Below are 25,174 nucleotides of genomic sequence, written 5' to 3'. Positions count from 1 at the left end.
AAACCAAATAGAAATGTAAAAGGACTGGTTAAAAGACTATTTTTATATAAATATGTGCTCTTTCATGTCTTTACAGAAACAAACAAATGCTAAAAGTAGGCATATAATTAAAAGGAAACAAGTTTTGTCATGCGGGTTATGTCAGTGGTTAAATAAAAAATTAATTACATTTTGACACCTTTTAGCTTGAAATGGGCAGAGTGAGAAACTTACCATGAATTCTTATAAAATTAAGAGTGCACTATGGCACTGGAAACAAGTACTTTTAAGATGTTTTTACATTCAAGCTCTGGTACCAAAACAACAGATTTAATGCTAAAATGTACTGATGGCTATTTTCAGACACATATGAAGTACACATCATGGGATATAAATTCAGAAATGTGGTCATCTAGGGAGATTTAAAAAAGCATTTAGAGAACCGTTTCCACCCTTTCTAGCCCTCTTCCCAATTAAGACTGCAGAAGTAAATAAGTCAAATGTCTGAACAGTCATAAATTTTAACCACATGCTAAGAAAGCAAAGTTTCTAGAGTGTTACCACAATCAAGCAAACAAATATCTGGCTTTCATCATTTGTTTCCAAGAGCTTTCGCTGAAGCAAGATAAGGTTCACTGGGAATAGTGAATACCTTTTCTGTAACTGCTAAAAAAGGAGCGAATCAATCTATACTTCGCTAAGAATATCTCAAACATACTTTTCAGACATATTTAGCATAATCCAATTAAAAGAAGAATGAAGGCAGGATTTGCACTGACGGTAATTTTAGCAAGAGTTCTATGCAAATATTTACACAGTTATCTAGCAATAAAATTCCACAAAGTTTTGTTTTAGCAGTTCTTTCAGCATGTTCTTTCTTACTGACACTACTTAAGGAGGACAAAAACAAATCAACTGAAGATTTTCATCTGAAACTGCTGAACCAACAGGCATTTTAACTTTTCACTTGATGCATCTTGTGAAATGATTGGTAATTTATGTATTTTTTTAAATTGAGCAGATTCCTGGGACTCCTAGCAGTCTGTAAAGATAGCCCTCAATATCAGTCAACAACTGTAATTGTATTTACAGATTTCTATGACACCAGAGCATGAAAGCATAACCTCAAATAAAATATCAAAAGAAGAAACGGATGTATGACCTAATCAAACAAACCCCTGTTAATGCCACCCATTTTTCAATAGCAAAATCAGTAACAGTTCTAGATGGACAGAAGAAAACACAAAAGGAGCAAGAAAAGTGCTCTCTTCACATTTTAATTCACTTGCACAGGAGTTGGAAGACGTAGTTAAAATGATCATGTTGGATAGTGTTAGAGACACAGACACCAAAGCAGCAGGACAGTGACATTAGAGACAGCTTAATTTTTATTTTTTTTTTTCCATTTGATACCCAGGAAGTCCAAAGCAATCAATACAATGGCACTTCCTTAGAACTTATTGATCAGACCAACAAGCAGTAAGCCTCTAGGATAACAATAACTGAAAAATAGGTGCCAGCATAACAAGGTTCATATAAATGAGTTTTGGTTACAAGTTAACAAAAATGATTTTGACACATAAGGAAGCACTTTCCTTTCGGTCCTGGTCTAAATATATCACAGGCACATATGATACACTGCATATAGCTACTGTCTGGGTTCTCCATACAGCAGGTTCATTTTTCCTCTCTTGAGTACACAAAATCCCAACGCCGCAAATTCTGTTTTGCCCAGTCATCCACAGAATTCTCACCATCCTAAATGGTTAATAACCTTGTTTTTCTGATCGCAGATCCTTATCATTCACCCCTTTTAAAGACAGATGTCTTTGCTTTTAACTCTATGACCAACGTAAAAGACGCCTCCTACAGTTCATTCATGGTAATTGCAGATTTTGTTATTCCAGACTAGCATACTAATAATTAGCTAGATTTAAAGTAAATTAGGTTCATTTATGTAATACATACCGAAGTGTAATAGCCCGAGCAACTGGATCATTGCTATGAATTACTGAGAAAACTCTTTTGACAAACTCATCCACATTTAGTATCTTCTCTAAGTGCTTCTCACTCTGTTGAGTAACTTTGAGCACACACAGCCTCAGGAAGTTGTTTCTATTAGAAAACACACACATTTCTTTATCAGGCTGTTTTATAATAAAAATTCAAACACGAAATTATTTAAAAATAATTCTGAGAGTAAATTAAAACAAGGAAAGGTCTATGCTTTAAAAACATTATATTTAAGTAGACTGATATAGTCAAAAAGAGACTATTAACACACTATTGTTTTATTTTCTAGTAAAAGGTAGTGTCAAATTTAGGCCCAATTCCAGGGAAATGAACCTATTAACACCAGTGAGAAGGAGTGTAAGCAGGTGCCTGTTTTGTGCACACTTAAGGGATGTAATTCTGCTAGAAAACTATGTCCAGGACTAAGACAAAAGCACCTAATTGCCATTTCCAGGTGTGAGTGAATTTCTCTTCCTTCCTGGGCCCAATAGTGAAGATTCCACAACAGCAACAGATAACTTTGTAAGCTGTTAAAAAGTAGCTCCAATTCCATCACACGCATCCTTTAGACATCAGGCACTTGGAAAAGCTATACTTCAGGCTTTGTTGTTAACATTCCTTAGAGACGGAATTTGCACATATTGTTCGTCTGTTTATTAATTACAAATTTGAACGTGCCTATGGAGCAGAATTTACACCAGTGAACTTAAACTAGTCAGCAAGGATATCCTCAAATCAGGACAGATGGAAAGGAAATACATCATTGATCACTCAGAGCCACTTAAACCCACTAAAGACAGGGAAAGCAAGCTTCAGTCAAGCACAACTCATCCTCAAGAGAGTAGGTACCACTGTGATATTATCAGGCAGGCAGAAAAATCCCACAGCTGCCCAGGCTCCAATGCAGCAAGAGGCCAAGATACAGTGTGTTACTACAGATCAGAGATTTGAATGGCTAGAAACTGACTGATGCTACTTACCCCACTCTGAAAACATCAGCTAGCTTTAGGAAAGCTGAATTAATGAGAATAGGGAAAGGATATTTCTGGAAGAGCCTGGGAAAACGAACGACGGCTTCGCACTGCTCCCCAAGTTTGCCAGACCTGAGGCCTAAACGAAACAACAATCATTACTGCTGATACCGATGCTCCTTCAAAACCAAGCCCTTCCTCCACCCCCCGCTCGCCATCATAGCAGTACAGAACAAAGCTCCCAACCGCTGGGGACCGAAGGACGGGACGGGACGGGACCGCCCCCACAGCGCGGCGGCGGGCAGAGAACGCCCGCCAAGGGCGCTAACTGCAGCCCCAGGGGGCGGGCAGGCGGCCCCAGCCCCGCTCCCCGGGCCGGCGACAACCCCGCTCCCCGGGCCGGCGACAACCCTCAGCCTGCCCGGCCTCACCTTTGTCCAGCTCCATGAGGGCGGAGTTGGCGTCCAGCTCCTGCTCACCATAGCCCGCATCGGCCAGGAAGGACTTGGCGCTGGCAGCCATACCGACCCCTCACCGCCGGCCCTGCCTGGCCAGGCCCTGCCCTGCCCTGCCCTGCCCTGCCGCGCCGCCACGCATGCGCAGTCACGCTCCCGCCACCTCAGTCCCGGAGCTGCCACGCCGCCGCCGCGCGCCTTGTGCGCAGGCGCGACACCACCCGCGCCGGCGGCATCCCGGTGAAACACCGCGGGGTGGGTGTGGCTTGGAGGCTACGCCCCTCTCCCTGCGCCACCCAATCAGAGGCAGAGGGCGCGGCGCAGGGGGAGCCTTCTGCCCAATGAGGGGCCGAGGCGCGTTTGGCGGGCCGGTCGGTGGCGGGAGTTGGCGCCACGAGCCGGGTCCGCGCGCGCCGGCCGTTCCTGGCCATCATGCTGTGCCGTGCGCTGCTCCACCGCGCCTCGGCCGCGCCGCCCTGTGAGTATCGCGGCCGCGCCGCTCTCCGCGCCTTCCCGTGCCGCCGCCGCCTCTTTCCCGGGCGGCGGGGCCGCGGCGGCGTAAGCCCGGGCTGCCCGCTGCCGCAGCAGTGGTCTCGGAGCTCCCGGGTTAGGCTCCCCCCGACAGCGGGAGGGGGGCGGTTCGGGCGCTTCTTCAGCCGCTGTGGGGGCCCTGGGCCTCCTCGCGTCCGAGTCTGTGGTGCCTGGTGCGGTTACGGTCTGTCTGTCTCGTTGTAGGTCGGTCCTCGCCGCTTCCCCTGCAGCATCTCTTGGATGGCTACCAGTGCAGCCGAGAAGATGACCACTTGTCTTACGGGGAAACGGGAATGCCGGTCCCTCCTTTCGGCTGCACCTTTTCTGCTGGTAAAGTCACCTTCCGAAAGGCCCTTTTAGGGGCCAGCGTGTGGGCACTGCTGTCAGCTTTTGTTTGTTTGTTTAAATACGTCTCATATGTCAGTGCTGAGACACTGGAACAGGTTGTCCAGAGCAGTTGTGGCTGCCCCCTCCCTGGCAGTGTTCAAGGCCAGGCTGGACGGGGCTTTGAGCAACCTGGTCTAATGGAAGGTGTCCCAGCCCATGGCAGGGGGTTGGAACTGGATGATCTTTATGGTCTGTTCCAACCCAAACCATTCTATGATTCTATGATTTGGTTTCAAAGTTTCTTGTTTTAAAGTGAGCTGGTAATAGTGTACCTGCACCTAGATGTGATATAAATTGGATCATGGTGCTCCTAGGTATACTGGTGGAAGGTATTCCCTTAAAGAAGCAACTACAAAACATTTATTTTAATGTCTCTCTGTTTGAGCTTTGTCTGTTTCCAGGTATGTCCTCTTGGTGACAGTGTTAGGCTACATAGCTGAAAAATAGGGCTTTGTTCAAAATACATAAAAGCTATAACAAGATGGAGAATAGTATGTAGAAATCAAAGAGGTGGATGGATGTCACTAGACATGTAGCCTTTTCTCATGATAAACACATGATGAGTGAAGTAAGTGTGGAAGCTCCTGAATCTTTAGGGCAAAACTTTCATTTGTAGTACTCTAGTTTAGGTGTGAGACTATACGTTTCTGCAAGACAGCTTCCTGCTTTTCCAACTCAGATCCATAAAAAGTACTGGAGGTTGCAGATGACTGATAGGTAGTATAGACACAGAAAACTATAACTAGCAAATTATAGCTGGTGAAAGAGGCCATTATCTCAAAACTTGCTCCTAGAGCCATTTGATTGCCCATGTATAGTAGTTCCTGCAAAAATGCTTGCCAATATTTCTGCATTTTGAACATTTGAATTGCTATGTAAGTACTGTTTATTTCACAGATATCTATTTGCTGTGTACCCTATTTAAAGTGTCTGTGGCCCTTCACAAGGAGCAGGGCATGATTATGGATCAGCTATATAATACACAAATATATTTCAATTTCTTTTCAGCCCCGAATTTGGAGCATGTACTGGCAGTTGCAAATGAAGAAGGATTTGTTAGACTGTATGATACTGAAGCTCAAACTAACAGCAAACTCATCTTTAAGGGTAATTATTATATAGAATATGGTCTTTGTTTGATGTGACAGGTACCTGATTTACTGGAATAAAGAAAGCTTTTTGCAAGTCATTTAAACATAAATGTGGGCAGTACCTAAATCCTCTGGTATACTTTGCTGAGTTGTCTTTACAAAGAGCAGCATGAGTGTGCTCTTAGAACAGCAGTAGTAGGTGAATTGTTCTGTGTTGTTTTTCATGCCTAAGGCAAGCTATTAACAAGTTTTCTGATTTCAGTGTCTGATATTCTTTAGTCTTCTGCAAAATACCATACTGCAATCCGTTGATCTGATCTTGGCTTTTGTTTTCTTGTTAGAATGGCAGGCTCACTCAAACGCTGTATTTGACCTTGCCTGGGTACCAGGGGAACACAAGATTGTAAGCAGTCTTTTGTCATCTGACTTTATTTTTAATGCTTTGGGAACTGTGTGCAGAAAATGACTAAAGCTTTTTATGTTTTCCTCTCAAGGTCACTGCTTCAGGAGATCAGACAGCCAAGGTGTGGGATGTGAGAACTGGCGAGCTTCTTGGCATATGCAAAGGTCACCAGTGTAGCCTCAAATCAGTTGCTTTTTCTAGATTTGAGAAAGGTAAATGTTGATATTCCCTGTTGTCTGTTTTTTCCTTCTTTCCCTCTGGCACACCTGGTACTTTTGGGGCTAGAAAAGGGCTTTGGAAACTGACAGTTACAAATAGCACAGGCCAACTGAACAGTGACCCAGCCAGTGAAGCAAAACTAACTTGTTGGAACTTCACAGTGACCTGATGCTAACATCTGCACATTTCTGATCTTTGGCCAGTTTAAGATATGAAACCTACTTCCATACGTAAGTGTGTAAATACTCTTTTCATAAGCAGGTTTCTCTAGAGTAGTAGTAAAAAAATGATTAAGAATAGTAAGGAAACTAGTCAAAAAGCATTCCAAAACAATGGCCTCATTTTTGTATCTCTAGGACTGCCATCCCCAGTGTTGGGGGAGAAGAGCCAGAGGCACATAGTACTGCATTCAGTTAATTAAATTAACACTTTTAGAAGCTAGTAGAACTCTTTTTCTCTCTCTCAGCTGTGTTCTGTACTGGAGGCAGAGATGGAAACATCATGGTCTGGGATACCAGATGCAACAAGAAAGGTAAGTGAACTTTGAGACGTGTATCAGAAAAGCTCAGTATCTCATATAAGAATAGTACTCGGATGTATTTTTTGGACTAATGCTTTTGATTACAATATAGGTAACACTTCAGTAAGAAGAGGAGGATTGTCAGACAACAGTTTACTGCTTTAGTACAGTAAAATAATGGAATAGGTATTTCGTCTATGTATAATACATTTTTCCATTTTGTAACAGTCTCAGATTTGTAGCATGATGTACGTGGCGGCCTGATAATACCCTTGTGTATTGGTAAGGAGATAAGGGGATACAGAATACATCTGTGTGTGGGACAGCATGGAGATGGATGTGCTGGGTGAGAGTACATAGGTCAGAGCCATCCAGATGGATGAAGCAAAGCTGGGAAGGCTCCAGCCAGAGTGGGAAGGAAGGCAGAAGGTGCAGGAGCAAAGGAACTTGTGAGTGCTGGGAACAACTGAATATGTTGTGGGAACACCTACTAAATTCAGGGTGAGCTCATTCTGCTCCTCTCTGTTTCCTGGAGCTTTTCCTTCCCCAATCAGATCTTACCCTTATGCTTCTTCCCAATTCCCTCCTCTGTCCCAGCAGTTTCCTGGTCTATGCTTCCAGAACATGTCTCACTCTCCATCTGACCCAGGTTACATGGCTTTTCAAACTGTCAAGTGGGGGAAAAGGGAGGCTCCATGTGATTGAAGTGAAAGGTATAGGGAAACAGTAGAAAAGTCACTTTGCTCTAGTAAAGCAGTAAGTTTCAAAGAGTGAGAAGTAGCAGGCAAAAGGCTAAATAGGAAATAAAATAGAGTGGAAAAGCACTGGAAACCTTGTGAGTGCGGCTCTGCTCGGGATGAGATGCGTTGAATGCCCCAGACGAGGATGCATGCTGAAGAACAGACCAAGGGGTAATGATTTCCAAAGGCAGCCTGCCTAGACCAGTTTTAGTTTCAATGCCTATGCTACACTGACCTCTGTATTTTTTTGCAATATATGCTCCTGTTTTCTATTGTGTTCTTCTCATCGGTTTCATATGTAACTTTTTGTTTTCAGAATACATTAATGATTTTAAAAGATTAGTCTCGGCCACTTTTTAGGACTTATTCCAAGCTGATGCCTGTTTTATTAAAATGATAGCAAAATTGCACAGAAACTATTAATTGAGATGTCTTTGATTTCTTTCAGATGGATTTTATAGGCAGGTAAATCAAATCAGTGGAGCACACAATGTGGTTGACAAGCAGACTCCTTCCAAACCGAAGAAGAAGAGGCAGAACCTAAGAGGACTTGCTCCCTTGGTGGTAGGTATCTGGGGAGCAAATGAAATGTAGGCCTCTCTTCTGAGGAAAGTGTTAATCACAGAAGTGTTATTCAGTGTTATTCATAGAAGTCTTCCTAAGTAATTATTGTGAGGAATATTTGGCTTGAATGTAGTAAATGCTTCCATTTATCTTTGCAGAGGTAGGTTTTTGTGTCACGGTCACTTGCTATGGCTCATTTTAGACATTGTTTAGTTGTCTAACAACCCACGTGCCATCAAAGCCATCTTTGTGCAAGTGCCATGTGAAAATACATCTTTTTTTTTTCCAGAGAGGAAACCAATGGCCAGCATTCCTTTTTTTGAGGAGATAGGGAGGATTGTAATTTTTTTTCTTTCTTTTTTTCCCCCTATTTTGACCATGCAGATTACTGCCTTACTGGATAAGCCCTGGTCTTATTTAATCTATTAAACCTTGTGATGAGGCAGCTCTCTTATCTGTGACCTGAAAGGTATAATCTCAAACTGCTGCCCAAATACTTATCACTCAGTGCCAATTTTCCTAGTGGGAGTGTTTGAAGGGTTGTTGTATCCTAACTGGCATCTGGTATTTCCAGGTTCTCCTGCCTGGCTAGGAGGAGGTTTTCTCAGTATTCACTTGGCCTTGAACTGAGCAGAAATATCTCGCTGACCTTGAAAGAAAATAAAGTGGCTTTTTTTTTTCTTTTCTTTTTAAGGATTTTCAGCAGAGTGTAACTGTGGTTCTGCTTCAGGACAAGCATACTCTTATCTCTGCAGGAGCTGTTGATGGGTAAGGAGAAAGGATGCCTGCTTTTCTGTCTATTCTGTGTGTTCTCCTTAGTGGCACAGAAAGATTGGGGGATTTTTTTTTTCTAAGATCACCCAGTGGCCCGTGAGACTAGAGTTACTATTAGGTAGAATCAACAGAGCTACACTGCCAGCTTGCATTGACAAAGCTGAATGCCGCTTTTCTTCCTTACTGGATATTGCAGTGCTGGGATATGTGGTAAATGCTCATTTTAGTGTCTTAGCTATGGGGCAGAATGAGAGCAGTTCTTATCATCTCTCTCTATTTTCATGGACCTATGGGACCAGATATAAACAGACCATTGTTAGAGAGTGAGCTGTTTTGGGATGTGAGTGAGTGGTTGGTGCCTGGATGTGTGTAGGCATGCTTGAGAAAATGTTGCCTTGAGTTACAAAAGATGCATTCTTTTAGGTGCCAGATCCGTTGCAGCGTCCTGGAGCTCAAGCAAACGGTCTCATTGATTAGCATGGAGATTACCTTCTCAGGACTCAAATCTTTAGCAGGCTCCATGTGGTCAGAGCCTTTCTGAGGCAGATAAGATTGATCCTCCAGCCTATGGCTCGTGAGATAGGCTTGCTCCTGGAGACCAGAAAAAACTTGAAGAACTTTTAAAACTACAAGTCAGGAGTATAAAGGCATCCTTGTATTTCCTTTTACTAGTTGAAGAAAGTTGACTTGCTGGCTCTTGTTGTATCTTGTGTTGGTTACAGAAGACAGTGCTGCTTCCTCTTCCATATCCAGCAGAGCAATTGCTTTGCTTTCAGCACATCTCTCCTCTACTTCTGCTCAGTTGTGTTCCTTAGCACTGCACGCTCCCCAGTAATGAGCAACCAGTCTTCCTGTGCTCTTAAAAGGCCCTATCAGCATTGCAAAAGAAATTTTGAATTTAAAGACACTTGTGCTTTTCTATTTCAGTGTGATCAAAGTATGGGACTTGCGCAAGAACTATGCTGCTTATCGTCAGGACCCGGTGCCTTTCAAGTCTTTTTGCTACCCTGGGACCAGTACTCGCAAACTTGGTAAGTTATTGGAGGATGTATTTGTTAAAGTACAAAGTGAATTTAAGAAGTACTGACAGTGCCACCTCTTATCTTTTTAGCCAATTATTGATCAGACTGACAAGCTCAGCAGGGTATTTTGATTGCCAATACCAAATTTTCAAGTTGAGGAGTGAAAATGCCCCATTTTTGTATCATTGCACCAATGATAAAATCTTGCATATGTTTCAGCAGTGCATTTTCAGAAATTGAGATGAGGGAATAGCAGAGCTCTTGAGGTAGAATTTAGCTACTCATTTTGATGCATGAGTAGAAATCATATTGAACTCTTTTGCACTGTAACTTGCAAAGACAACAGACCGGACTGGGTTTTTACATTATAACCTTCCAGAGTCGAGTAATACTTGAAGCTGTGTGTTAACCGAAAACAATAGTGCTCTTGTTCATGTTGTTCTGTGCTTCTTTCTATCTTAATGCCTTGCAATGCTCTGATGCAACACAGTAATTCCTGATGACTTGTCTAATCAACTATCCTGACATGGTAATGGTCAGTGTCAGGCCCAAGAACATGAGGGAAATCATCGAGGAGCTGGTTATGAAATAATTTGCTTGCAGGAAAAGATTTTTCTTGAACCTAAATCACTAGCAAATCAGAGGATAACTTCTTCTACCAAAGCATGAGGGTTTCTATTTTTAATCTCTGCTTCTACAATTGGTTGTTCCTGTTATCCATTTGAAACTATCAAATAACTTGCCTGCTCTGAAGGTGAGATTCGTCTCTAAATATCACTCTGAATCCTCAGGAGAAAATGTAGATGTTATTCTAGAAACTTTCCTTCTCCAGCAGGTGCTCTGTCAAACAAATAAACTTTTCAATGACAATCTCATATGTGAGAGGTCCTTTCCAAATTTCCCTTTCTAGGTATTTCTTTGAGAATGCCTGTTTTCCAAAATGTTTTTTGTGGAGTTATTTCTTATGAAGAACTTCTCCTTTTGTCTATAGGATATTCTAGCCTGGTTTTGGATTCCACTGGTGCTAATCTGTTTGCTAACTGCACTGATGACAGTATCTACATGTTCAATATGACAAGTTTAAGGACCACTCCAGGTAAGCATGATATCTGTGGAAATAGCTGCAAAAAATAGCTGTTCCAGAGCATAGAAAGGCAAGTTTCTCCCTATGACTTGGTGACAGAAACCACCTTGAACACTTAAGAAACCTATTCCATGCTCTTATGTCTAAAGCTACCTGGGAGAGAAGGCACCTGTTACAAGGGCTGTTCGTATTTTGTGTTAAGCCATCTACATAAAATTAATAGCACAAAAGCTTAAGTAAGTGCAGATACTGGTTCACCCAGACAGAGACTAATGTTGACTCTAGTTATCTGGTGAGGAATGGCTAGCGTCCAGCTGCTACCCACCTAAAGGAAGCTTGAATCTTCTGCTTACTGACAGTCACTGATTTTTCAAACTTAGATATGAATCCATGTAAAGTGATCAACTGATATGTTGTATTCAGATATTTTAAGGTGTCTTTTAAATTTAGCTTCTACTGCAGTTTATGGGAGAAAGCATCCTCAGCATATTGTAGAGATAGTTCAGTTTTTTAGATTTCTTCAGCTTTGCATCTGTGACTTTTAGGTTGACAAGATAGCCCACAGCCTTTGGTGCACTAAGTTGCTTTGTCATAGGCCAGTGGCTGCTTCTCAGAAAGCAGCAAAACTTGTCAGATACATTCCAGCCGTACACATGATTTAGTTTCCATTGCCTTTTCTCAGTCTCTCAGTTAATTGAAATTAAATGAACAATGTGTCCTTCTGTCTGCTCTTCAGAAAGGCCGTCTGGTGGGTGGGAATGCTTCCAGAGTCAAGAAGTGGTGCAAGTAGTAAATATTAATAGGTCAGTTGTTGAGGTTAACCCCGGGTGCCACCGCTGAGCTGTGGAAATAACACTCACTGGCCTGCCTCCCCCCAGGAGAGAGCTCCTTCTAAAGTACAGGGCATCCTGCCCTCGGGCTCCTCGTGGAGTTCTTGCCTTCTGTGTGCAGCTGATAAAACCCAGCGAGCAATCTCGATTGATCCAGCTGAATGAAGCATGTACAGCTTCTCAGTGTGCGACTGCTCCCGCAGAGGGCAGCGCCTGCCCACGGGTTGGTGCCTCTCTCCTCGCTTGCTGACTTGTATCCAGATTGCAGCTGCTCTTAGCCAGTATTGAGGCAGCTTTAGTTTGCAGGGGGACGTGAGGAAATCCTCACTGTAACAGGACTTGCTGGTAGGTCTGGCTTAGGAAGGGACTTGCTGTCTGGTAACTGCTGCGCTGAGACAGCTGTGGGTAAAAACTAAAGGATATTGTGGGTTCTCGCAACTTTTCAAAGACCACCAAAGGCAGCCACATGTCCTCTGGTCACCTCCTTCAGCAAAATCACTGTTAAAACAGGGTTGGCAGAGCAGGTGCCAGCTCCCGCCTGGTGCTACATTGGGAAACTCATCCTTTCTGCCCTGACGAGAGGATGGGACATGGTGCATCCGAGTGCTCTAGATCCACACTCAGCTCTTGTGCCAGCTGCTGGTTCTTACGATCATTGCAATAGGGGGAATGGCAGCCATTCGGGGTGATGGTTTCAAGGCTTTAGCAAACACTACTGAGGCCTTAAATACAGGCAGCCGGCGAGCATGACTGACATGATGAAAGTTTCGTTGATGAAATAAAGATACTGGCAGCAGGAGGAAGGAGCAGCAAGCGCCTTTGTTGCTGCCTGGGTGGAATAAGGTCCTCGCTATGTTTTCTGTGCAACTGCCCTTGTTAACGTAGTAGGACTGGTGACGGCAGCCGAGGGAGGAAGAGACAAGGAACGTTAATGAGAGTAGTGGGGCAGCCCAGGTGATGTCTCGGCCTGCTTGCGATACGGGTCAAGCTAAAGTTTTAATGAAACTGCCACCACTTCCTAATGCTGTGGAGAGAGCTATTGCTTCGTTTGGGAAGCCTGAAGGACTCCGGTTGAATAATAAAAACTTCCTGCTGCCAGAGCCTCTGAGTGAGGGAGCAGTGCAACCACTTTCTCCAGAGGATATGTGGCTCGGCAAGAAAAGCCTGTAAGATCAGCCCTCCTTGCGAAATTGACTCCAGGCCTGTGCATTGAATGAAGTTTTTATTTTCCTTTTTTTAATTCTCTCTTCACAGTGGCCGTTTTCAGCGGGCACCAGAATTCAACCTTTTACATCAAGTCCAGCACCAGCCCAGATGACCAGTTCCTGGTCAGTGGCTCAAGTGACTGCAACGCTTACATCTGGAAGGTGAGGCAGTTGGGACAGAAGCACGCAACCCAGAGCTGCTCCGCTCTTCCGTTTTATTTGTTTTTCATGTTCACATAGGACACTCCCTGCCTCCCACTCCTGCTCAAAGCAGCATGGGTTAGCAACTGGCACGTTGTGCCCAGAGTGTGTTTGTTGCTGTCAAGGCTAGATGTAACTGTTTAATGTAAACCAGAGCTAACCTCCTGCCATCAATACGTTTCTCATCACTGCTGCTTATTGCAAGTTGCTGATCTTAATCTGGTTTTAATGGGCATTAAAATCCTCTTTCAATCCTGTTGATTTAGCCAGCTATGACAAGTAGACAGACAGGTCTCAGCTCATATTTATCAACGGAGCACATTAGCAGAAACGTAGCAATTTTATTGTTTTAAAGGGCACTCTTTCTCCCCCACCTCCCCTCTTTCCAGCTCTTGCTTCAGACAACTTTTTCTCATGCTTAATTTACAGTAGTTAAAGCCTTTGTATTACAGCAAGGGCTCAGCCAGAGCCTTCAGCAAAATTCCAAAGCACCGTCTGACAGCCGAGAGGCTTCAGGCTTCGTCACTTGACATCTTGCACTGACGTGTAGGAAATGCAAATGTCACCAAGTTAATAGCAGGGATCTCAGAATAAGGCATGCTTCAAGTTCTGTTCTCCATACTTGACAGCCATATGGGAACAGAGTAGACTTCTTATTGAAGCAAAACAGACAGAAACCACAGGTGACTGCCTATTTCAGGTTTGAGGTAATTTTGGGGGAATGCTGACTTGTTTATCCCTTTCACAATGAGTTTGAAAGTAAAATATAAACCTTTCAGAGCCAAGGGTCAGCCTGCTGAAGTTGTGGTTTAAGCATGTAGTCTCTTTGATTTGGAGAACACTTGTAAGCAGCTGGATTGCTTACTCAGTAGTACCAGGAGTGTGGTAGCATGGTTACTCCCATGCCAAGTGGTATAATTTTAACCTTCCTCATGTTCTGTGTGAGTTCAGCAAAAATACCTGTGCAAACTTGAGTTGAGCATCCTGCATTTGTGTGTTTTGATACTTTCTTGGAACACAGGCTGTGTCTGAGCCGAGAGCATTCAAGGATGCCATTACATTTCAAAGTTTAAGCATTTAAAGTACATTTAAAATGCATTCATGTACAGAAGGCTTCTGTTGCTATCACATGAGTGACAGATCGTACTGCATAGTTATTAAATAAATCATCAGATGATTACTTTTACTTTAGTCCCATAGTCATGTTAGAATGTGGGACTCCCAGCGAAACTGTCTCTTTCAAGATCTGTTATATCCAGAGGCTTCTTAATTTGTTTTAAATGTTGGCAGATTTTACTGACTCAAACATATGTATCTTTTCCTGGTATGAGGACTTACTATGCTGTGAGAAAAACACGGTTAGATATTGCATGAGCAATTAACATGTAATGTTGGAAAGAACTTAATGAGGAGTGCTAGCTTTCCATATCTAGAGAGGAATGAAAGGCAGAGGAAGGCCTTGTCAAGGAATGAAAGGCAGAGAAAGACCTTGTCCACCCAGATTATTTCTTTGAGAAACTCTAAGAGCAATGCTAAGTTGTGTTTGGGTCAGCAATTCCCAAGGAACACTGGCTAGAAGCTATTGCTGACAAGGACGCTATTTCAGTCTGTTTCCATACATAAATCACTTCCAGGCAATGAACACTTGCTTTATTACGTTGTGTTTTGGTTTGGTTTTTTTTTTAATTACTAGTCCTGATTAATGAACTGACTCTTGAACAACCCTAAGATTATAAAAGCCAGAGAGCAGAGAGGTTTCTTTTGACAAAGATGGTACCCAGCTGAGATACCTTCCTGGTAATACAAAAATATACTTCATAGACATATACTTCCATTGTCTTTGAATCCTTTGGTATGGACCATGCTGAGGTGACCATATTAAGTTACTCTTTGGTCTGTCCCAGCATTGGAATTTAAGTGCTTCTGTATCGTATGGTGCATAAAACTATGTACACCATTTTATGCTGACTCTTGAAGATGGAGACAACAGCTGTTTCAGTGAGTAGAGTAACTAATAAAGTCTCATTTCCTAGGTTTCTCTTTTTAACCTTTCCACAATAGCTCTAACTTCCCCACCAATATCCTGTTAAATCAGGCAAAAAGCAGCAAGTGCTGGCTAATCCTGACTTAACATGCACAGGCTGGCCAGCTGTCTTCTGCTAAACAGAGTGCACACAGCTATAACTATGCATCCTCCTTCAGTTCACAGTATTTTAAGTTGGGTGTAGTTGGTTTAATTTACACTAGTAGCGTGAAACCATTGTGTCCCAGCAAGATTTATTCTTTTCCTCTGGTTTCCTTTCAGCAATCAGTGGCTACTGGACCGCTATTGTGTCTGTTATGTGTGCATAGCAAGACTGTTATTAAATGTAAACGAAGGTGTTCGCTGCACCAAGATCTCCTGTTGTTTATTCCCTAAATAGGGATTTAGTTTCCATGGTATTGCATGTTTTGGCAGAGAAGGGAATACTCTGACCAAGGCATTTAGTGGATATTTAGTCAAATGATTGCCTCTGCTATGCCAGGAAAAAAAAAAAGCAGCCTGTTAAGATGAGCCTGTTTGTATGAGAACAACTTTAAGATCTGAAGCTGGATATTCAATTACAGTTTTGCAGGCTGTTGTACGAGGTGATCCACAAAAGAAAAACTTGTGTGTAGATCAGAAGCCTTCCCCGATGTCTTGCATCTTCCTTTGAAATCTATATGTAATGTCTACTCCTTTTCCCGCACAGTAAAGGATTGGTTCATTCACTTAGTCATTTATGCAAATCCCCTTGATAAATCCCCCTTATAATGTCACATCAATAATGGTGACTCATAGCTCCAGAAAGGATTGCCTGCTGAAACCATGCAAAATTTGGATATAATCTCTGTGTGTGTTTGTGTGTGTTTTCTTCCTTGGGCCACTTAATGCTAGCTTTGACTGTATCTGTCACTTACATGAGCTGTAGTTGAAGATTAATAGTGATACTGTAGAACAGAAGATAGATTTTTATGAAGGGTGTAAGAGAAATGGAGATCAGTTTAATGAGCATGAATGATTTAGGGAGCTTTTTTATGAATTCTTACAAGGGTGTTTGGTCCAGCTGGTTGGTTGGAGGAAGTACAGGCACTTCACAGTCCCACAAATGCCAGTTCTGAAGCCACTGAAGGTTCATCTACAGAATTTTGTTGGTGGCATGTTTTTTTTTTAATAAACCATTGACTGGGACATTTGTAAAATGGCAGCAGAATATATTTGCCTATCCTGATTCAGCGTATGAGTTTCCCAAACTTTTCAGCATCCTACTTAATAGAGTAAAGTGCTTGTGTCATGTTTTGGGCTGACAGCTCTGGAGGCAGAAATCCTGTGTGTAGTAGGAATTGAACAAGTGTTTCCAGGCAAGTCAGTACATCTCAATGCTGATCAGCTGCTTCACCTCTAGAGATGAAACATGAACAGATCTTAGGTTCCATCAGTTGTTGCCTCATGATGACAGGCTGAGAGCATTTGATTTATCCGTGTCATATAGGAAAGATGGAAAGTATTCACATGCTTCACAGGTGGGCTGTGGGGTCTTTTCTTCGTGATGTATATTAGACTGTGGGGCTTCTGATTCTATACTTGTTTTTTTATGGAATTTTTAAGGTTTCTGAGCCCAGCCTTCCCCCACGGATACTCCTTGGTCATTCTCAAGAAGTTACCTCCATAGCTTGGTGTCCTTCAGACTTCACTAAGGTTTGTTTTCTGGAAAATTTTCTTTCCCGTGAAACAATAGACGTGAGGTGGCAACATCTGCTTTTCAAAATTGCAGCAGTATTTGTGTATTTGGGAGAAAATTTTTAGTTAGTAATTTCTAAAAATGTTCATTTAGGTCGGTACTAAACGAAGCTTGTCACATGAGTACAATGTATCAGAACTTTTTCATATTTTCTAATCATTTAGGCTATTTGATAAGACCTAGGAAATTGCAAATGAACAAAGGTCTCTCCTGACGAGAGCTTGTGACACTACCTGTCAGAGACAAAACTGAAACCATTTAATCAGGGCTTTTGTAAGCCAAAAGCTTGTTTTGTGGTTCCATACTTACAGCTACCTTATCTGTCTGACCATTGATACACCTGCTAGTCTTGTACAGAGCAGCAAGAAGCTTTAAATGCCCTTTAAAAAATATGTGGACTCTTTTCATTGTGACCTTTTTTCAAAATCTGAGCTGTTTTTATGACATATTTGTGTGTACACCCAAAAACCTCCAGTGAAATCAGGTTAGCAATTATGCACCAGGTATCACTAAAATGAAGAGAACTGCAGTAGGAGGTTGGTTCAAATGATTGGCCTGGCTCAAAATGAGAAATAACACTGAAAAATCCTAGACAGTGTCCTAATAATAGCCAGTTTCTTTCGCCCCACTGTATTAAGCAAGTCAGCCACTTGCACCATAGCACTGGGTCTTCAGAAAGGAGCTGCAGTGTAGGAAGGTGGGAGTCTTGCAGGCAAACAGGAGGAATTGGTCTAGTTGTGTAAGATGCACAAAAATATGAGAATTAGCATTTTGGATTAAATCTGTGATCTAGAGGTAGCCCAGCATCCTGATATGATGTGTTGGAAATGCAGACCAATGCAGCCTTTAAAATTGTTACTGCCACAGGTGAGAAATAGTCAGCCATTGTACAGGTGGCAAAGGATGAAGAAAAGTGGAAAATGTGGTGCTAAGACAGGTCAGGTAACTACTTGGAGTGATTTGAGAGCAAAGTTGCTTTCTGTAGGGACGATATTGGTGTCACAGAGGTCAGAGCAGAGGCACTTTCCCATCCAGATTACTATGAACTTTGGCCACAGCATTTCCTTTTTCTTGCTGCTGATTCCCATGTGAGTCACCAGCTAATCTGAAGAGAGCCATAAAACATGGGCTAGGTGGGTTCTGCTGCTGCTTCAGACAAGATTCCACAGATCCTTTTGGAGCCTATGATGCTGCGGCAGGAATCTAGACCAATGTTTCTAGCAGAGTTGATTTCTCTGCCAGATACTGTTGACATCTGACTCTGAAGAGATAGCGCTTAAGGCTAGTGCAACAGCCTTCCAATGTCACCTTCTTGGTGTGTTGCAAATGTTTGTCCCCAAGCAGGAAGGGTCCTAAGTAACAGAGACAGAACTCGATGCAGGTGAAAAAAGCATGGCCAGTTTTGTCTCCCAAGTGATTGAAATCTCAAAATATGCCCTGGCCCTTCCTGAGCAGACTACTGTCTGTTACGGAGCTATGCAAGGCAAATGGTTACTGGTGACAGATTTCTCTAGCAGAAAGGCATGAAGGCAGCAGCGTTGCCTGCTTTAAAGCAAATACTGCTGTCTGGTACAGTAATGAAACAGAGTTGGGTTTTGTTTGGTTTATGGGCAAATCTTGTACCCCCTCAACCAGGCTTCAACCTCATTCATATTGGCATGGTGTGTTGGGTGTAGCTGTTCTACACTCTGTGTGATCCATAGGATGTGCCCTGGTTACTCCAACAAACTAATTTATACTGTAGATTGCCACGTGCTCTGATGACAACACTGTGAGAATTTGGCGCTTACGACATCCTCCTGAGGAGGAGAAATCAGCATTCAGCAAAATCAACTTGGTGGGCTGGGTCACTCAGAAGAGACTAGAAGAACAACGTGGAGCAGGTAAGGCCCCTGAGCTGAGATATCTTGCTCTGCAACATGGCTTCTGAATCTTGGCTGATCTCTGTACCAAGAAAAGCCTTTGGCTTGTCTTACTAGTCATCTATTTTTTTCATATTAGGCAATATAGCCAGAAAAAACTTCTACTTGTAAGTATTTCTGCCACCAACAAGATGAGGTGGCTGAAATAGCTTACAAGTATGCCAAAGTTTGTATGACCAGACTGCAAAGCAAATATTCATTAATAAAGTTTTTTGGGTAGCCAGATCTTCAGTGGGTATCAGTAGGGTTCAATAATTGAACAGCCAAAGTAGATGTCATGTGTGCATGCACTGCAGCAACAAGTCACACTTTTTTTAATATCAAACAGTAACTGCGAGCAGTAAGATTGTATGTTTTTTCCAGTTTACTTGTTTACCCAGTAAAGGACTGATGGCACATACACAGTCTTGGAACACTGAACTGTTTCCTCCTGCCCAGTAGTTGAATTCTGCACAGATTTCTTTGCTGCTGCTATCAATATTACATCTCTTTCTTCAGCTTCATACGGTGGTACTGTCTATACAGACAAATGCCATGTAGTGAAAGTACTTCAAATATGCGTGTAATATATGCATATAATGTTCCAGAATTAATCAGCAGCATTCATCTATTCACATGTTAAGGCTAGTTAACAAATGCAATACCTTTTTACAAAGTCTAGGCGATCAGACAAGCTATGCAGCATGCTCTCACAGCTAGCAAGCAGATCTGGGCTCTATAGAGAAGCTACTCCCTGGACAGTACCCTAGACCGGAAGAAAGGACCCTTAGATCATACCACTGCTTCGACTTGTCTGCAACTTACATTTTGTTACAGTAGAGTAGGTGAAAGGAGAATACCGCACCCCCCCCCCCCCCCCCCCCCCAAAAGTGAAATAAGATAGGCTTCTCTGTAGAGTAGCTCTGAAACTAAGAATACAATAGCTTCCCAGCAGCTGCTGGTGTGCCTTCCTGTGTTCCACCTATCTTTTCTAGCCACCCTCCAAATGAATTTCACCTTGGCTAACACAAATAAAGGCTGAAGGTCTCTAAATCCCACTAATGGGATAACATTACCTCTAACCTTTTGCCAGTGAGTAACTGTCTTGCAGGAAGTTTGCAGGACAATAGCAGGGAGAGTGCCAGGTCTGCTCTGTAGCCGGTAAATGGTTTGTGTGTGTGCACACTCTGCTTCAGAGAGAGCTCAAAAATCACTTTGAGTACTATTTTCAGCAAAAGAGAAGTAAGCATAGGTCTAGTCCAGAAGCCTGAAACCTAAAGTAGCTTGTACACTAAAACTTTATGAGTCAGCCTTGGCAATTATACTAGAAAAAGAACTTATTTCTCCATGCTCTTGCTGCAGTAAAGTAACACGGGAGGGAAGAGGAAGTACACAGACACTGCAAATACAACAGCAGGCTTCCTGCTGACCTTGGCTCTTGAACACAAAGCACATGCTGTTAGAATATGGGAGTTATCTGCAGAGACTGATTCAGAGCTGGCAAGCTAAGTACTATTTCAGACCCGCTGGGATGAGATCGAGGTAGTTCCCCACCCATTTATGTGGAACAAATTGTAAGATTGAGGTTACGTCTTGACTGTTGACCTATATCATCCAGTGTAGCAAGCACAGTTTCCTTTTCTTTGGAAATTATTTTTGTGGTTTTCCTAAGTTGCACTACTTTCTCTATGTTTTAGTGTAACCAAATTTTTGGAGCAGGCCTGTGCATGGACAGTTTGTGACTCTTAAATCTGGAGATTGATAATATCACTCTAGGAGATAGAGGTAGCAGAGAGGGTAGGAAACATCTGAAATAACCTGCTTTGGTGTTATGCAGGTTGACTGCAGGTATTTAAAGTGTTGTACTACATGCACTGGCGGCGTAAATGGAAACAGCTTGGAACTGGCTTAGTAGAAACTTGAATAATGCATGCAGTCTTAACAAAATCCTGATCTTCATATTCTTTGTGAAGTTTCAGGATGTTTCTCAAGTGTGGGTTTGTTTCATGTGGTGACACCCATCAAACTCTCAGGATAGCTTTTTTCCCCTTATCCAATGTCTCCACAGTATAACTTTCAGACTGGTTTGGGTTTGAGAGTGCTCATACACAGCTATGTGTGCAATATTTCTGCCGTATGAATTTGTAGATGGTCATTAGGGATCAGGAGTTGCTGAGCTTGCTACTTCTCTTCTACCTCTAGGAGCTTAGCGTTTTAAGTGCAACTAATTCCCCAGCTGAGATATTGTTGTCTTGTAAGTGCTCATTAAAGTAAAGATTAGGAGAACCAATGTTGGCAGTTACTTTCTCTTAGTCCAGATTGAAGCAAGTTGTTACGAAGTAGCATATTTTATCAGGAAAGGAGCCTTTAACTCTGTTTTGTGTGTTAGAGTGTTTTGTAGTGGGATCCCTTAATACAGGATCCTATTTAATTTTGCCCTGATGCATCAGTACTTGTATTTCGGATACTAGATAACACAGTAAAAGGAAGGATCAAAAGAGTCTTAGTATGGTATATAATCAACGAGTCATGTAGGTGGCTCACTCGACATGTTATTTGTGAGACAGCCCAGCGTCCTAAAGAAAATGGCAGGTTATTCACACTAGACTTCTCATTGTTCTAATGAAGTGCTTTATAGTACAGTGCTAATGCTGAGAATTAGGAGTTTAGATTAAACCCCTGGTATACAGAAGATGTTTAGAGTTCTTGTGCTCAGCAGTGGAAATGCATAGAGTAAGCAAGGTGCTATCCTATTTAATTGCATCACCGCAAGTTAGATGAATGAGAAAGCAGGCACGTAACAAACCTGCTAATGTGTTCTCTGTTGGAGGGTGCCAGAAATAAATCAAATAAAAAATGTAAAACAACCTTCTCTAATATTGCTGCAGACCAAGATCTTTGCTAAATATGATTTCCACTGTTACTAGTGAGGTCCTTATGCCCCTACCTATAACTACTGTTTTAAGAAGCTGGATATTCAGAACCTCTTTTTTTAAAAGCAGGGGAGTTTACATCTTGGCTGCTGAGCTCAGAAGCCACCGTGAAATATCTATTTGGGAATAATTTGCTTTAAAGGAGTAACTTACTGCAGTGACAGATTTTATTTTCTTTGGAATTTAAGTCCTTGTTCAGGAGGTGAAGAATTTCTCTTATTTCCCTGGATGTGGTAAATAACTACCATCTTCATACTAATACATCACTGCAGAAAATCCTCCAGCAAAAAGACAAGAGAATGTCCTTTCCTGTTCTCACTCTTGGTTTTTTCCATCTTTAAAATATGCAGCTATTAACGCCTGACTAGGAACACTATTCATATGGTAGGCCATTATAGCGTATGGCTTCCTTGGTATTGTAATTAGCTGTGGGACCTGCTCACAGTCCCTTTGTCTCTCAACTGTTATGCAACCGTTAAAGATGGCGGTGCAGGTGGGGACCAGCCTGGCTCTCAGGCAGCATCTCAGTACAGAGATGTCTGGACTAAGCCACTGCAAGGCTTCCAGCAAGGCTAGATCAACTTGGAATATTCAAGATCTGTTTTGTCTGCCCATCAGTCCCTTGGCTGTAGCTCACATAAGAGTGCTTGTTAGAGAAGGGATAGACATCAGACATTGCAAACGTACTGTATTATCCTTACCGATATGATACAGGATCTTACACAGGACTTGTACCAGTTTAACCAAAATCAGGGATTTATGCAACCTCTTAATTCAAAAGGCTATGTCTAAGAAGCAGACTCAGTGCTAAATTCATCTCCTAGTTGGAAGGGGTGTTTATAAAAGGGCTGTCTTTAATCTGCTGTTCTGTGTTCCTCATCAGACTACTTATTTCTCCCCTATCAGGACTGCCAGCCAGCCCACAGACTACTCCTGCCAAGGTCTTCACAGTGGGCAGCCCATGCATTTCCTCACCACGGCCGGCTGCCTGTGCTCCCATTTATTCTGGAGATCTTCCCTTGTCTACAAACACTCCAACGGGTGCTCTCAAAACCCAGACGGCCGCAGCCTGCACCCCAGCCAAGCAGAGTGGAGCCAGCCCATGCGCTTCTCCCAAACTGATCCCTTCCTCCAAAATGTCCATTAAACATTGGGTTACAAGGACTCCGTGCTCTTCTCCTACAGAGGTGGGGAAAAAGGCTCCTTCTCCTAGAAAAGCCCTGGCAGAAGTCACCCAAGGTCTCCTGGAAGCCGCTTGCCCTTCTAAAGCCCCACACTCACAGTTTGAAAAGCGTGCCAAGAGAAGGCTTGACTGCAGCAAGAAAGACAAGGCGGGGCAGAAGTGTCTGCAGGCCTGTAGCTGTGTGACTGAACTGGACCATGCAGCTAAGAAATCCAAGCTGAACTTATGTCATTTGGCTGAAGACCAAAATGCTTGTGATGAAGGCTCTCTCAGCCTGGCTGATTTGGATAATGACCACGAAGGCTCCAGCCGCAGCCTGAAAGAGTCTTCCTTTCCTGGAAGCCATATAAACCCACTGAGCATTCAAACTCCCCTTCATCTTTTCAGATCTCCATGTGGGAAAGACAGTGAGGTAGCAGATAAAGAGAATAGTTCACCTGAAAGAAAAAATTGGTTGTCTGCTCTAGGAGAGAAGCTACGGACTGGCAGAGCTGGCAGCCAGAGTGCATCAAACAGCCCCCCATCATCTTGCAGTCCTGGCGTCAAACGTCAAGAGGCTGTGGCAGCAGCCACTTCACCAAAAACTGTAAGTAGGACGGTCAGTGACAGTGGTCATGAAAGAACTTATCCCTAGCTGCTACTCTTCCCTTGTTTGTTCTCTCATGCTCAGACATTCAAAGAATTATCTGATCCCTTTGATTATGGACAAAAGGAGTGATTTCTGGCCTAATAAGCCAGATACATTAATACTGTTATCTACTAATCCCCTCTGTGCAGAAACAGAATTTTTAGGATGGTGGTGTCCCTCATCTTAAAAGGACTTAGGGCACACAGGAGCTCAGAGATTCTCATGGTCCCCAGCTGGATGTTCAAAGGATGTAGCCATCACCTGAAATACAGCTCTACTCTGAGAAGCACAGTAATGACAGCACCTTTCCTAGCAGATGTACTGTTTATGTATTCACATCACATCTGCCTGTTTATATACTGGAAAACCAGTTTAGCATTGGAAGAAAGAGCTGAATTCTACTCTAGCCTAGGTAGCAAAAGAATTTGTTACCCATGTTAAAACCATGGGGCTAAATAATGCCTTCAGTCCCTTCAGTTGAAAACTAGCAGAAAACAAAAGAATTGTAAAAGAGTCAGAGGGCAGGATTTGACCTACATAATCCTACTTTTGATGTACAAGAAGCCTAACACAGAGCTCATCCTAGGATCTGAAAGTTAAGCTTATAAAGCAGCTAAAAAAGTTGGCATGAAGGCATGAGGGTTTAACGTGCAAACTGAGAAATGATAATTACATTTTTTAAAACAAACCAAACTTGTCTTGGCTCTGAAAGTGGACTCCAAGTCCTACACTGTCTTTGACTGAGTGTTATTTCAGTAAATGTTAGGTAAACTTTCAATCACAAAATTTTAGTTGTACTCTCAATTGAATATCTGACGCTAGAAGTTGTTGCCATCATTAAGGCTTATTTTGGTATCTCATTTCTTACTTTATTTCACCTCTTCTAGCACTTCTATCAGATATGAAGCAGGCAAGTAAGTCACCACTCCTTAAGTTATGCATAGCAGCTGAACTCTTCATATTGTGGTGGTACCAAGAAATCTTGATTATAGGAAACCTACAACTACTTGTGCTCTATGCTGTACCTGTTCAACACAAGACAGAAAGATTTGCCCTGGAGAAAGATTACTATAGAACAATTACCTTTCCTGCTCAGTATGCTCTAGTTCAGATTTTGGGATGCTCCTGTGTTGTACTCAAAGCTTGAGGAGGTGTCTGGAATACCAGCAGCATTTGTTGGTTTGCTGCATCTTGGCAATCTGCAGCTCTCTTATCTGCTGTAGGGAAGCTGAAACTGCAGCCAGAGTGCTTTTCTTATGGCAGTAAGACAACCCTAGGTTTTAGGCAGTGCTTCTTGTAGGTAGTAAGCCTCTTATCTGCAAGACAAATAGCTTATAGTAAAGAACCTTTCATTTACTGTCTTAGTTAGGAAGCTAAACAAACTGGAGCAATGATGGAGGGGAGACTTTAAGACTCCTGCAGCATATGAAATGTTAACTTAGAAACGTTTCTTGTTGTTTTTTGGGTTTTTTTTTTTTACTTCCTAGGCTGCAACCACTTCAGTTTCCATGAGGAAGATCTGCACATACTTCCAAAGAAAGCCACAGAATGACTGAAGTGGCATGCAGTGCTTGCACCTGATGGATGTTGACACTACGGTATCAAGACAAGATTTAGCAACAGCGACAATGATGCACCAGGATTACACAGTTTCTTGTCACACATTCATGCACTTGGGGTTTATTCTTCTGTTTTTAATGCCATTAACAACTGAGGCCAGCTGAGTGTGGAAAATCTACACAATACTTACTCGTGGTCTCTTACTGACTTCAGATAGTG

General features: G+C 42.6%; 2 protein-coding genes across 3 annotated transcripts in view; one reads left to right on the top strand and one right to left on the bottom strand.

Moving 5' to 3' along the window:
• INTS7 (integrator complex subunit 7) overlaps window positions 1-3,605 on the bottom strand; it is a 39,319-nt gene extending 35,714 nt beyond the window's left edge. The window contains exons 1-3 of one of the 2 annotated variants that reach the window (XM_074817950.1): window positions 3,395-3,605; window positions 2,973-3,102; window positions 1,948-2,094 (exon numbers count right to left, since the gene is read on the bottom strand). In XM_074817950.1, coding sequence (XP_074674051.1) covers window positions 1,948-2,094; window positions 2,973-3,102; window positions 3,395-3,485 — 368 coding nt within the window. In that variant the 5' untranslated portion in view covers window positions 3,486-3,605. The remainder of the gene's footprint in view (window positions 1-1,947; window positions 2,095-2,972; window positions 3,103-3,394) is intronic. The other variant, XM_074817951.1, reaches the window with a different exon arrangement.
• Window positions 3,606-3,850: 245 nt separating this feature from the next.
• On the top strand, window positions 3,851-24,951 carry DTL (denticleless E3 ubiquitin protein ligase homolog). Its single transcript, XM_074820636.1, has 15 exons — window positions 3,851-3,896; window positions 4,154-4,279; window positions 5,345-5,443; window positions 5,769-5,830; window positions 5,922-6,042; window positions 6,516-6,581; window positions 7,758-7,873; window positions 8,568-8,641; window positions 9,575-9,678; window positions 10,661-10,765; window positions 12,838-12,950; window positions 16,618-16,707; window positions 18,495-18,633; window positions 22,491-23,353; window positions 24,883-24,951. Exons 1-15 carry the CDS (start codon window positions 3,851-3,853, stop codon window positions 24,949-24,951), a joined length of 2,193 nt encoding a protein of 730 aa, XP_074676737.1.
• Window positions 24,952-25,174: the final 223 nt, after the last annotated feature.

The sequence above is a fragment of the Strix aluco genome, chromosome 3, assembly GCF_031877795.1.
Source record: "Strix aluco isolate bStrAlu1 chromosome 3, bStrAlu1.hap1, whole genome shotgun sequence".
NCBI lineage: Eukaryota > Metazoa > Chordata > Aves > Strigiformes > Strigidae > Strix > Strix aluco.
The sequence above is the reverse complement of the archived record's forward strand: the minus strand, read 5'-3'. Positions and strand labels throughout refer to the sequence as shown.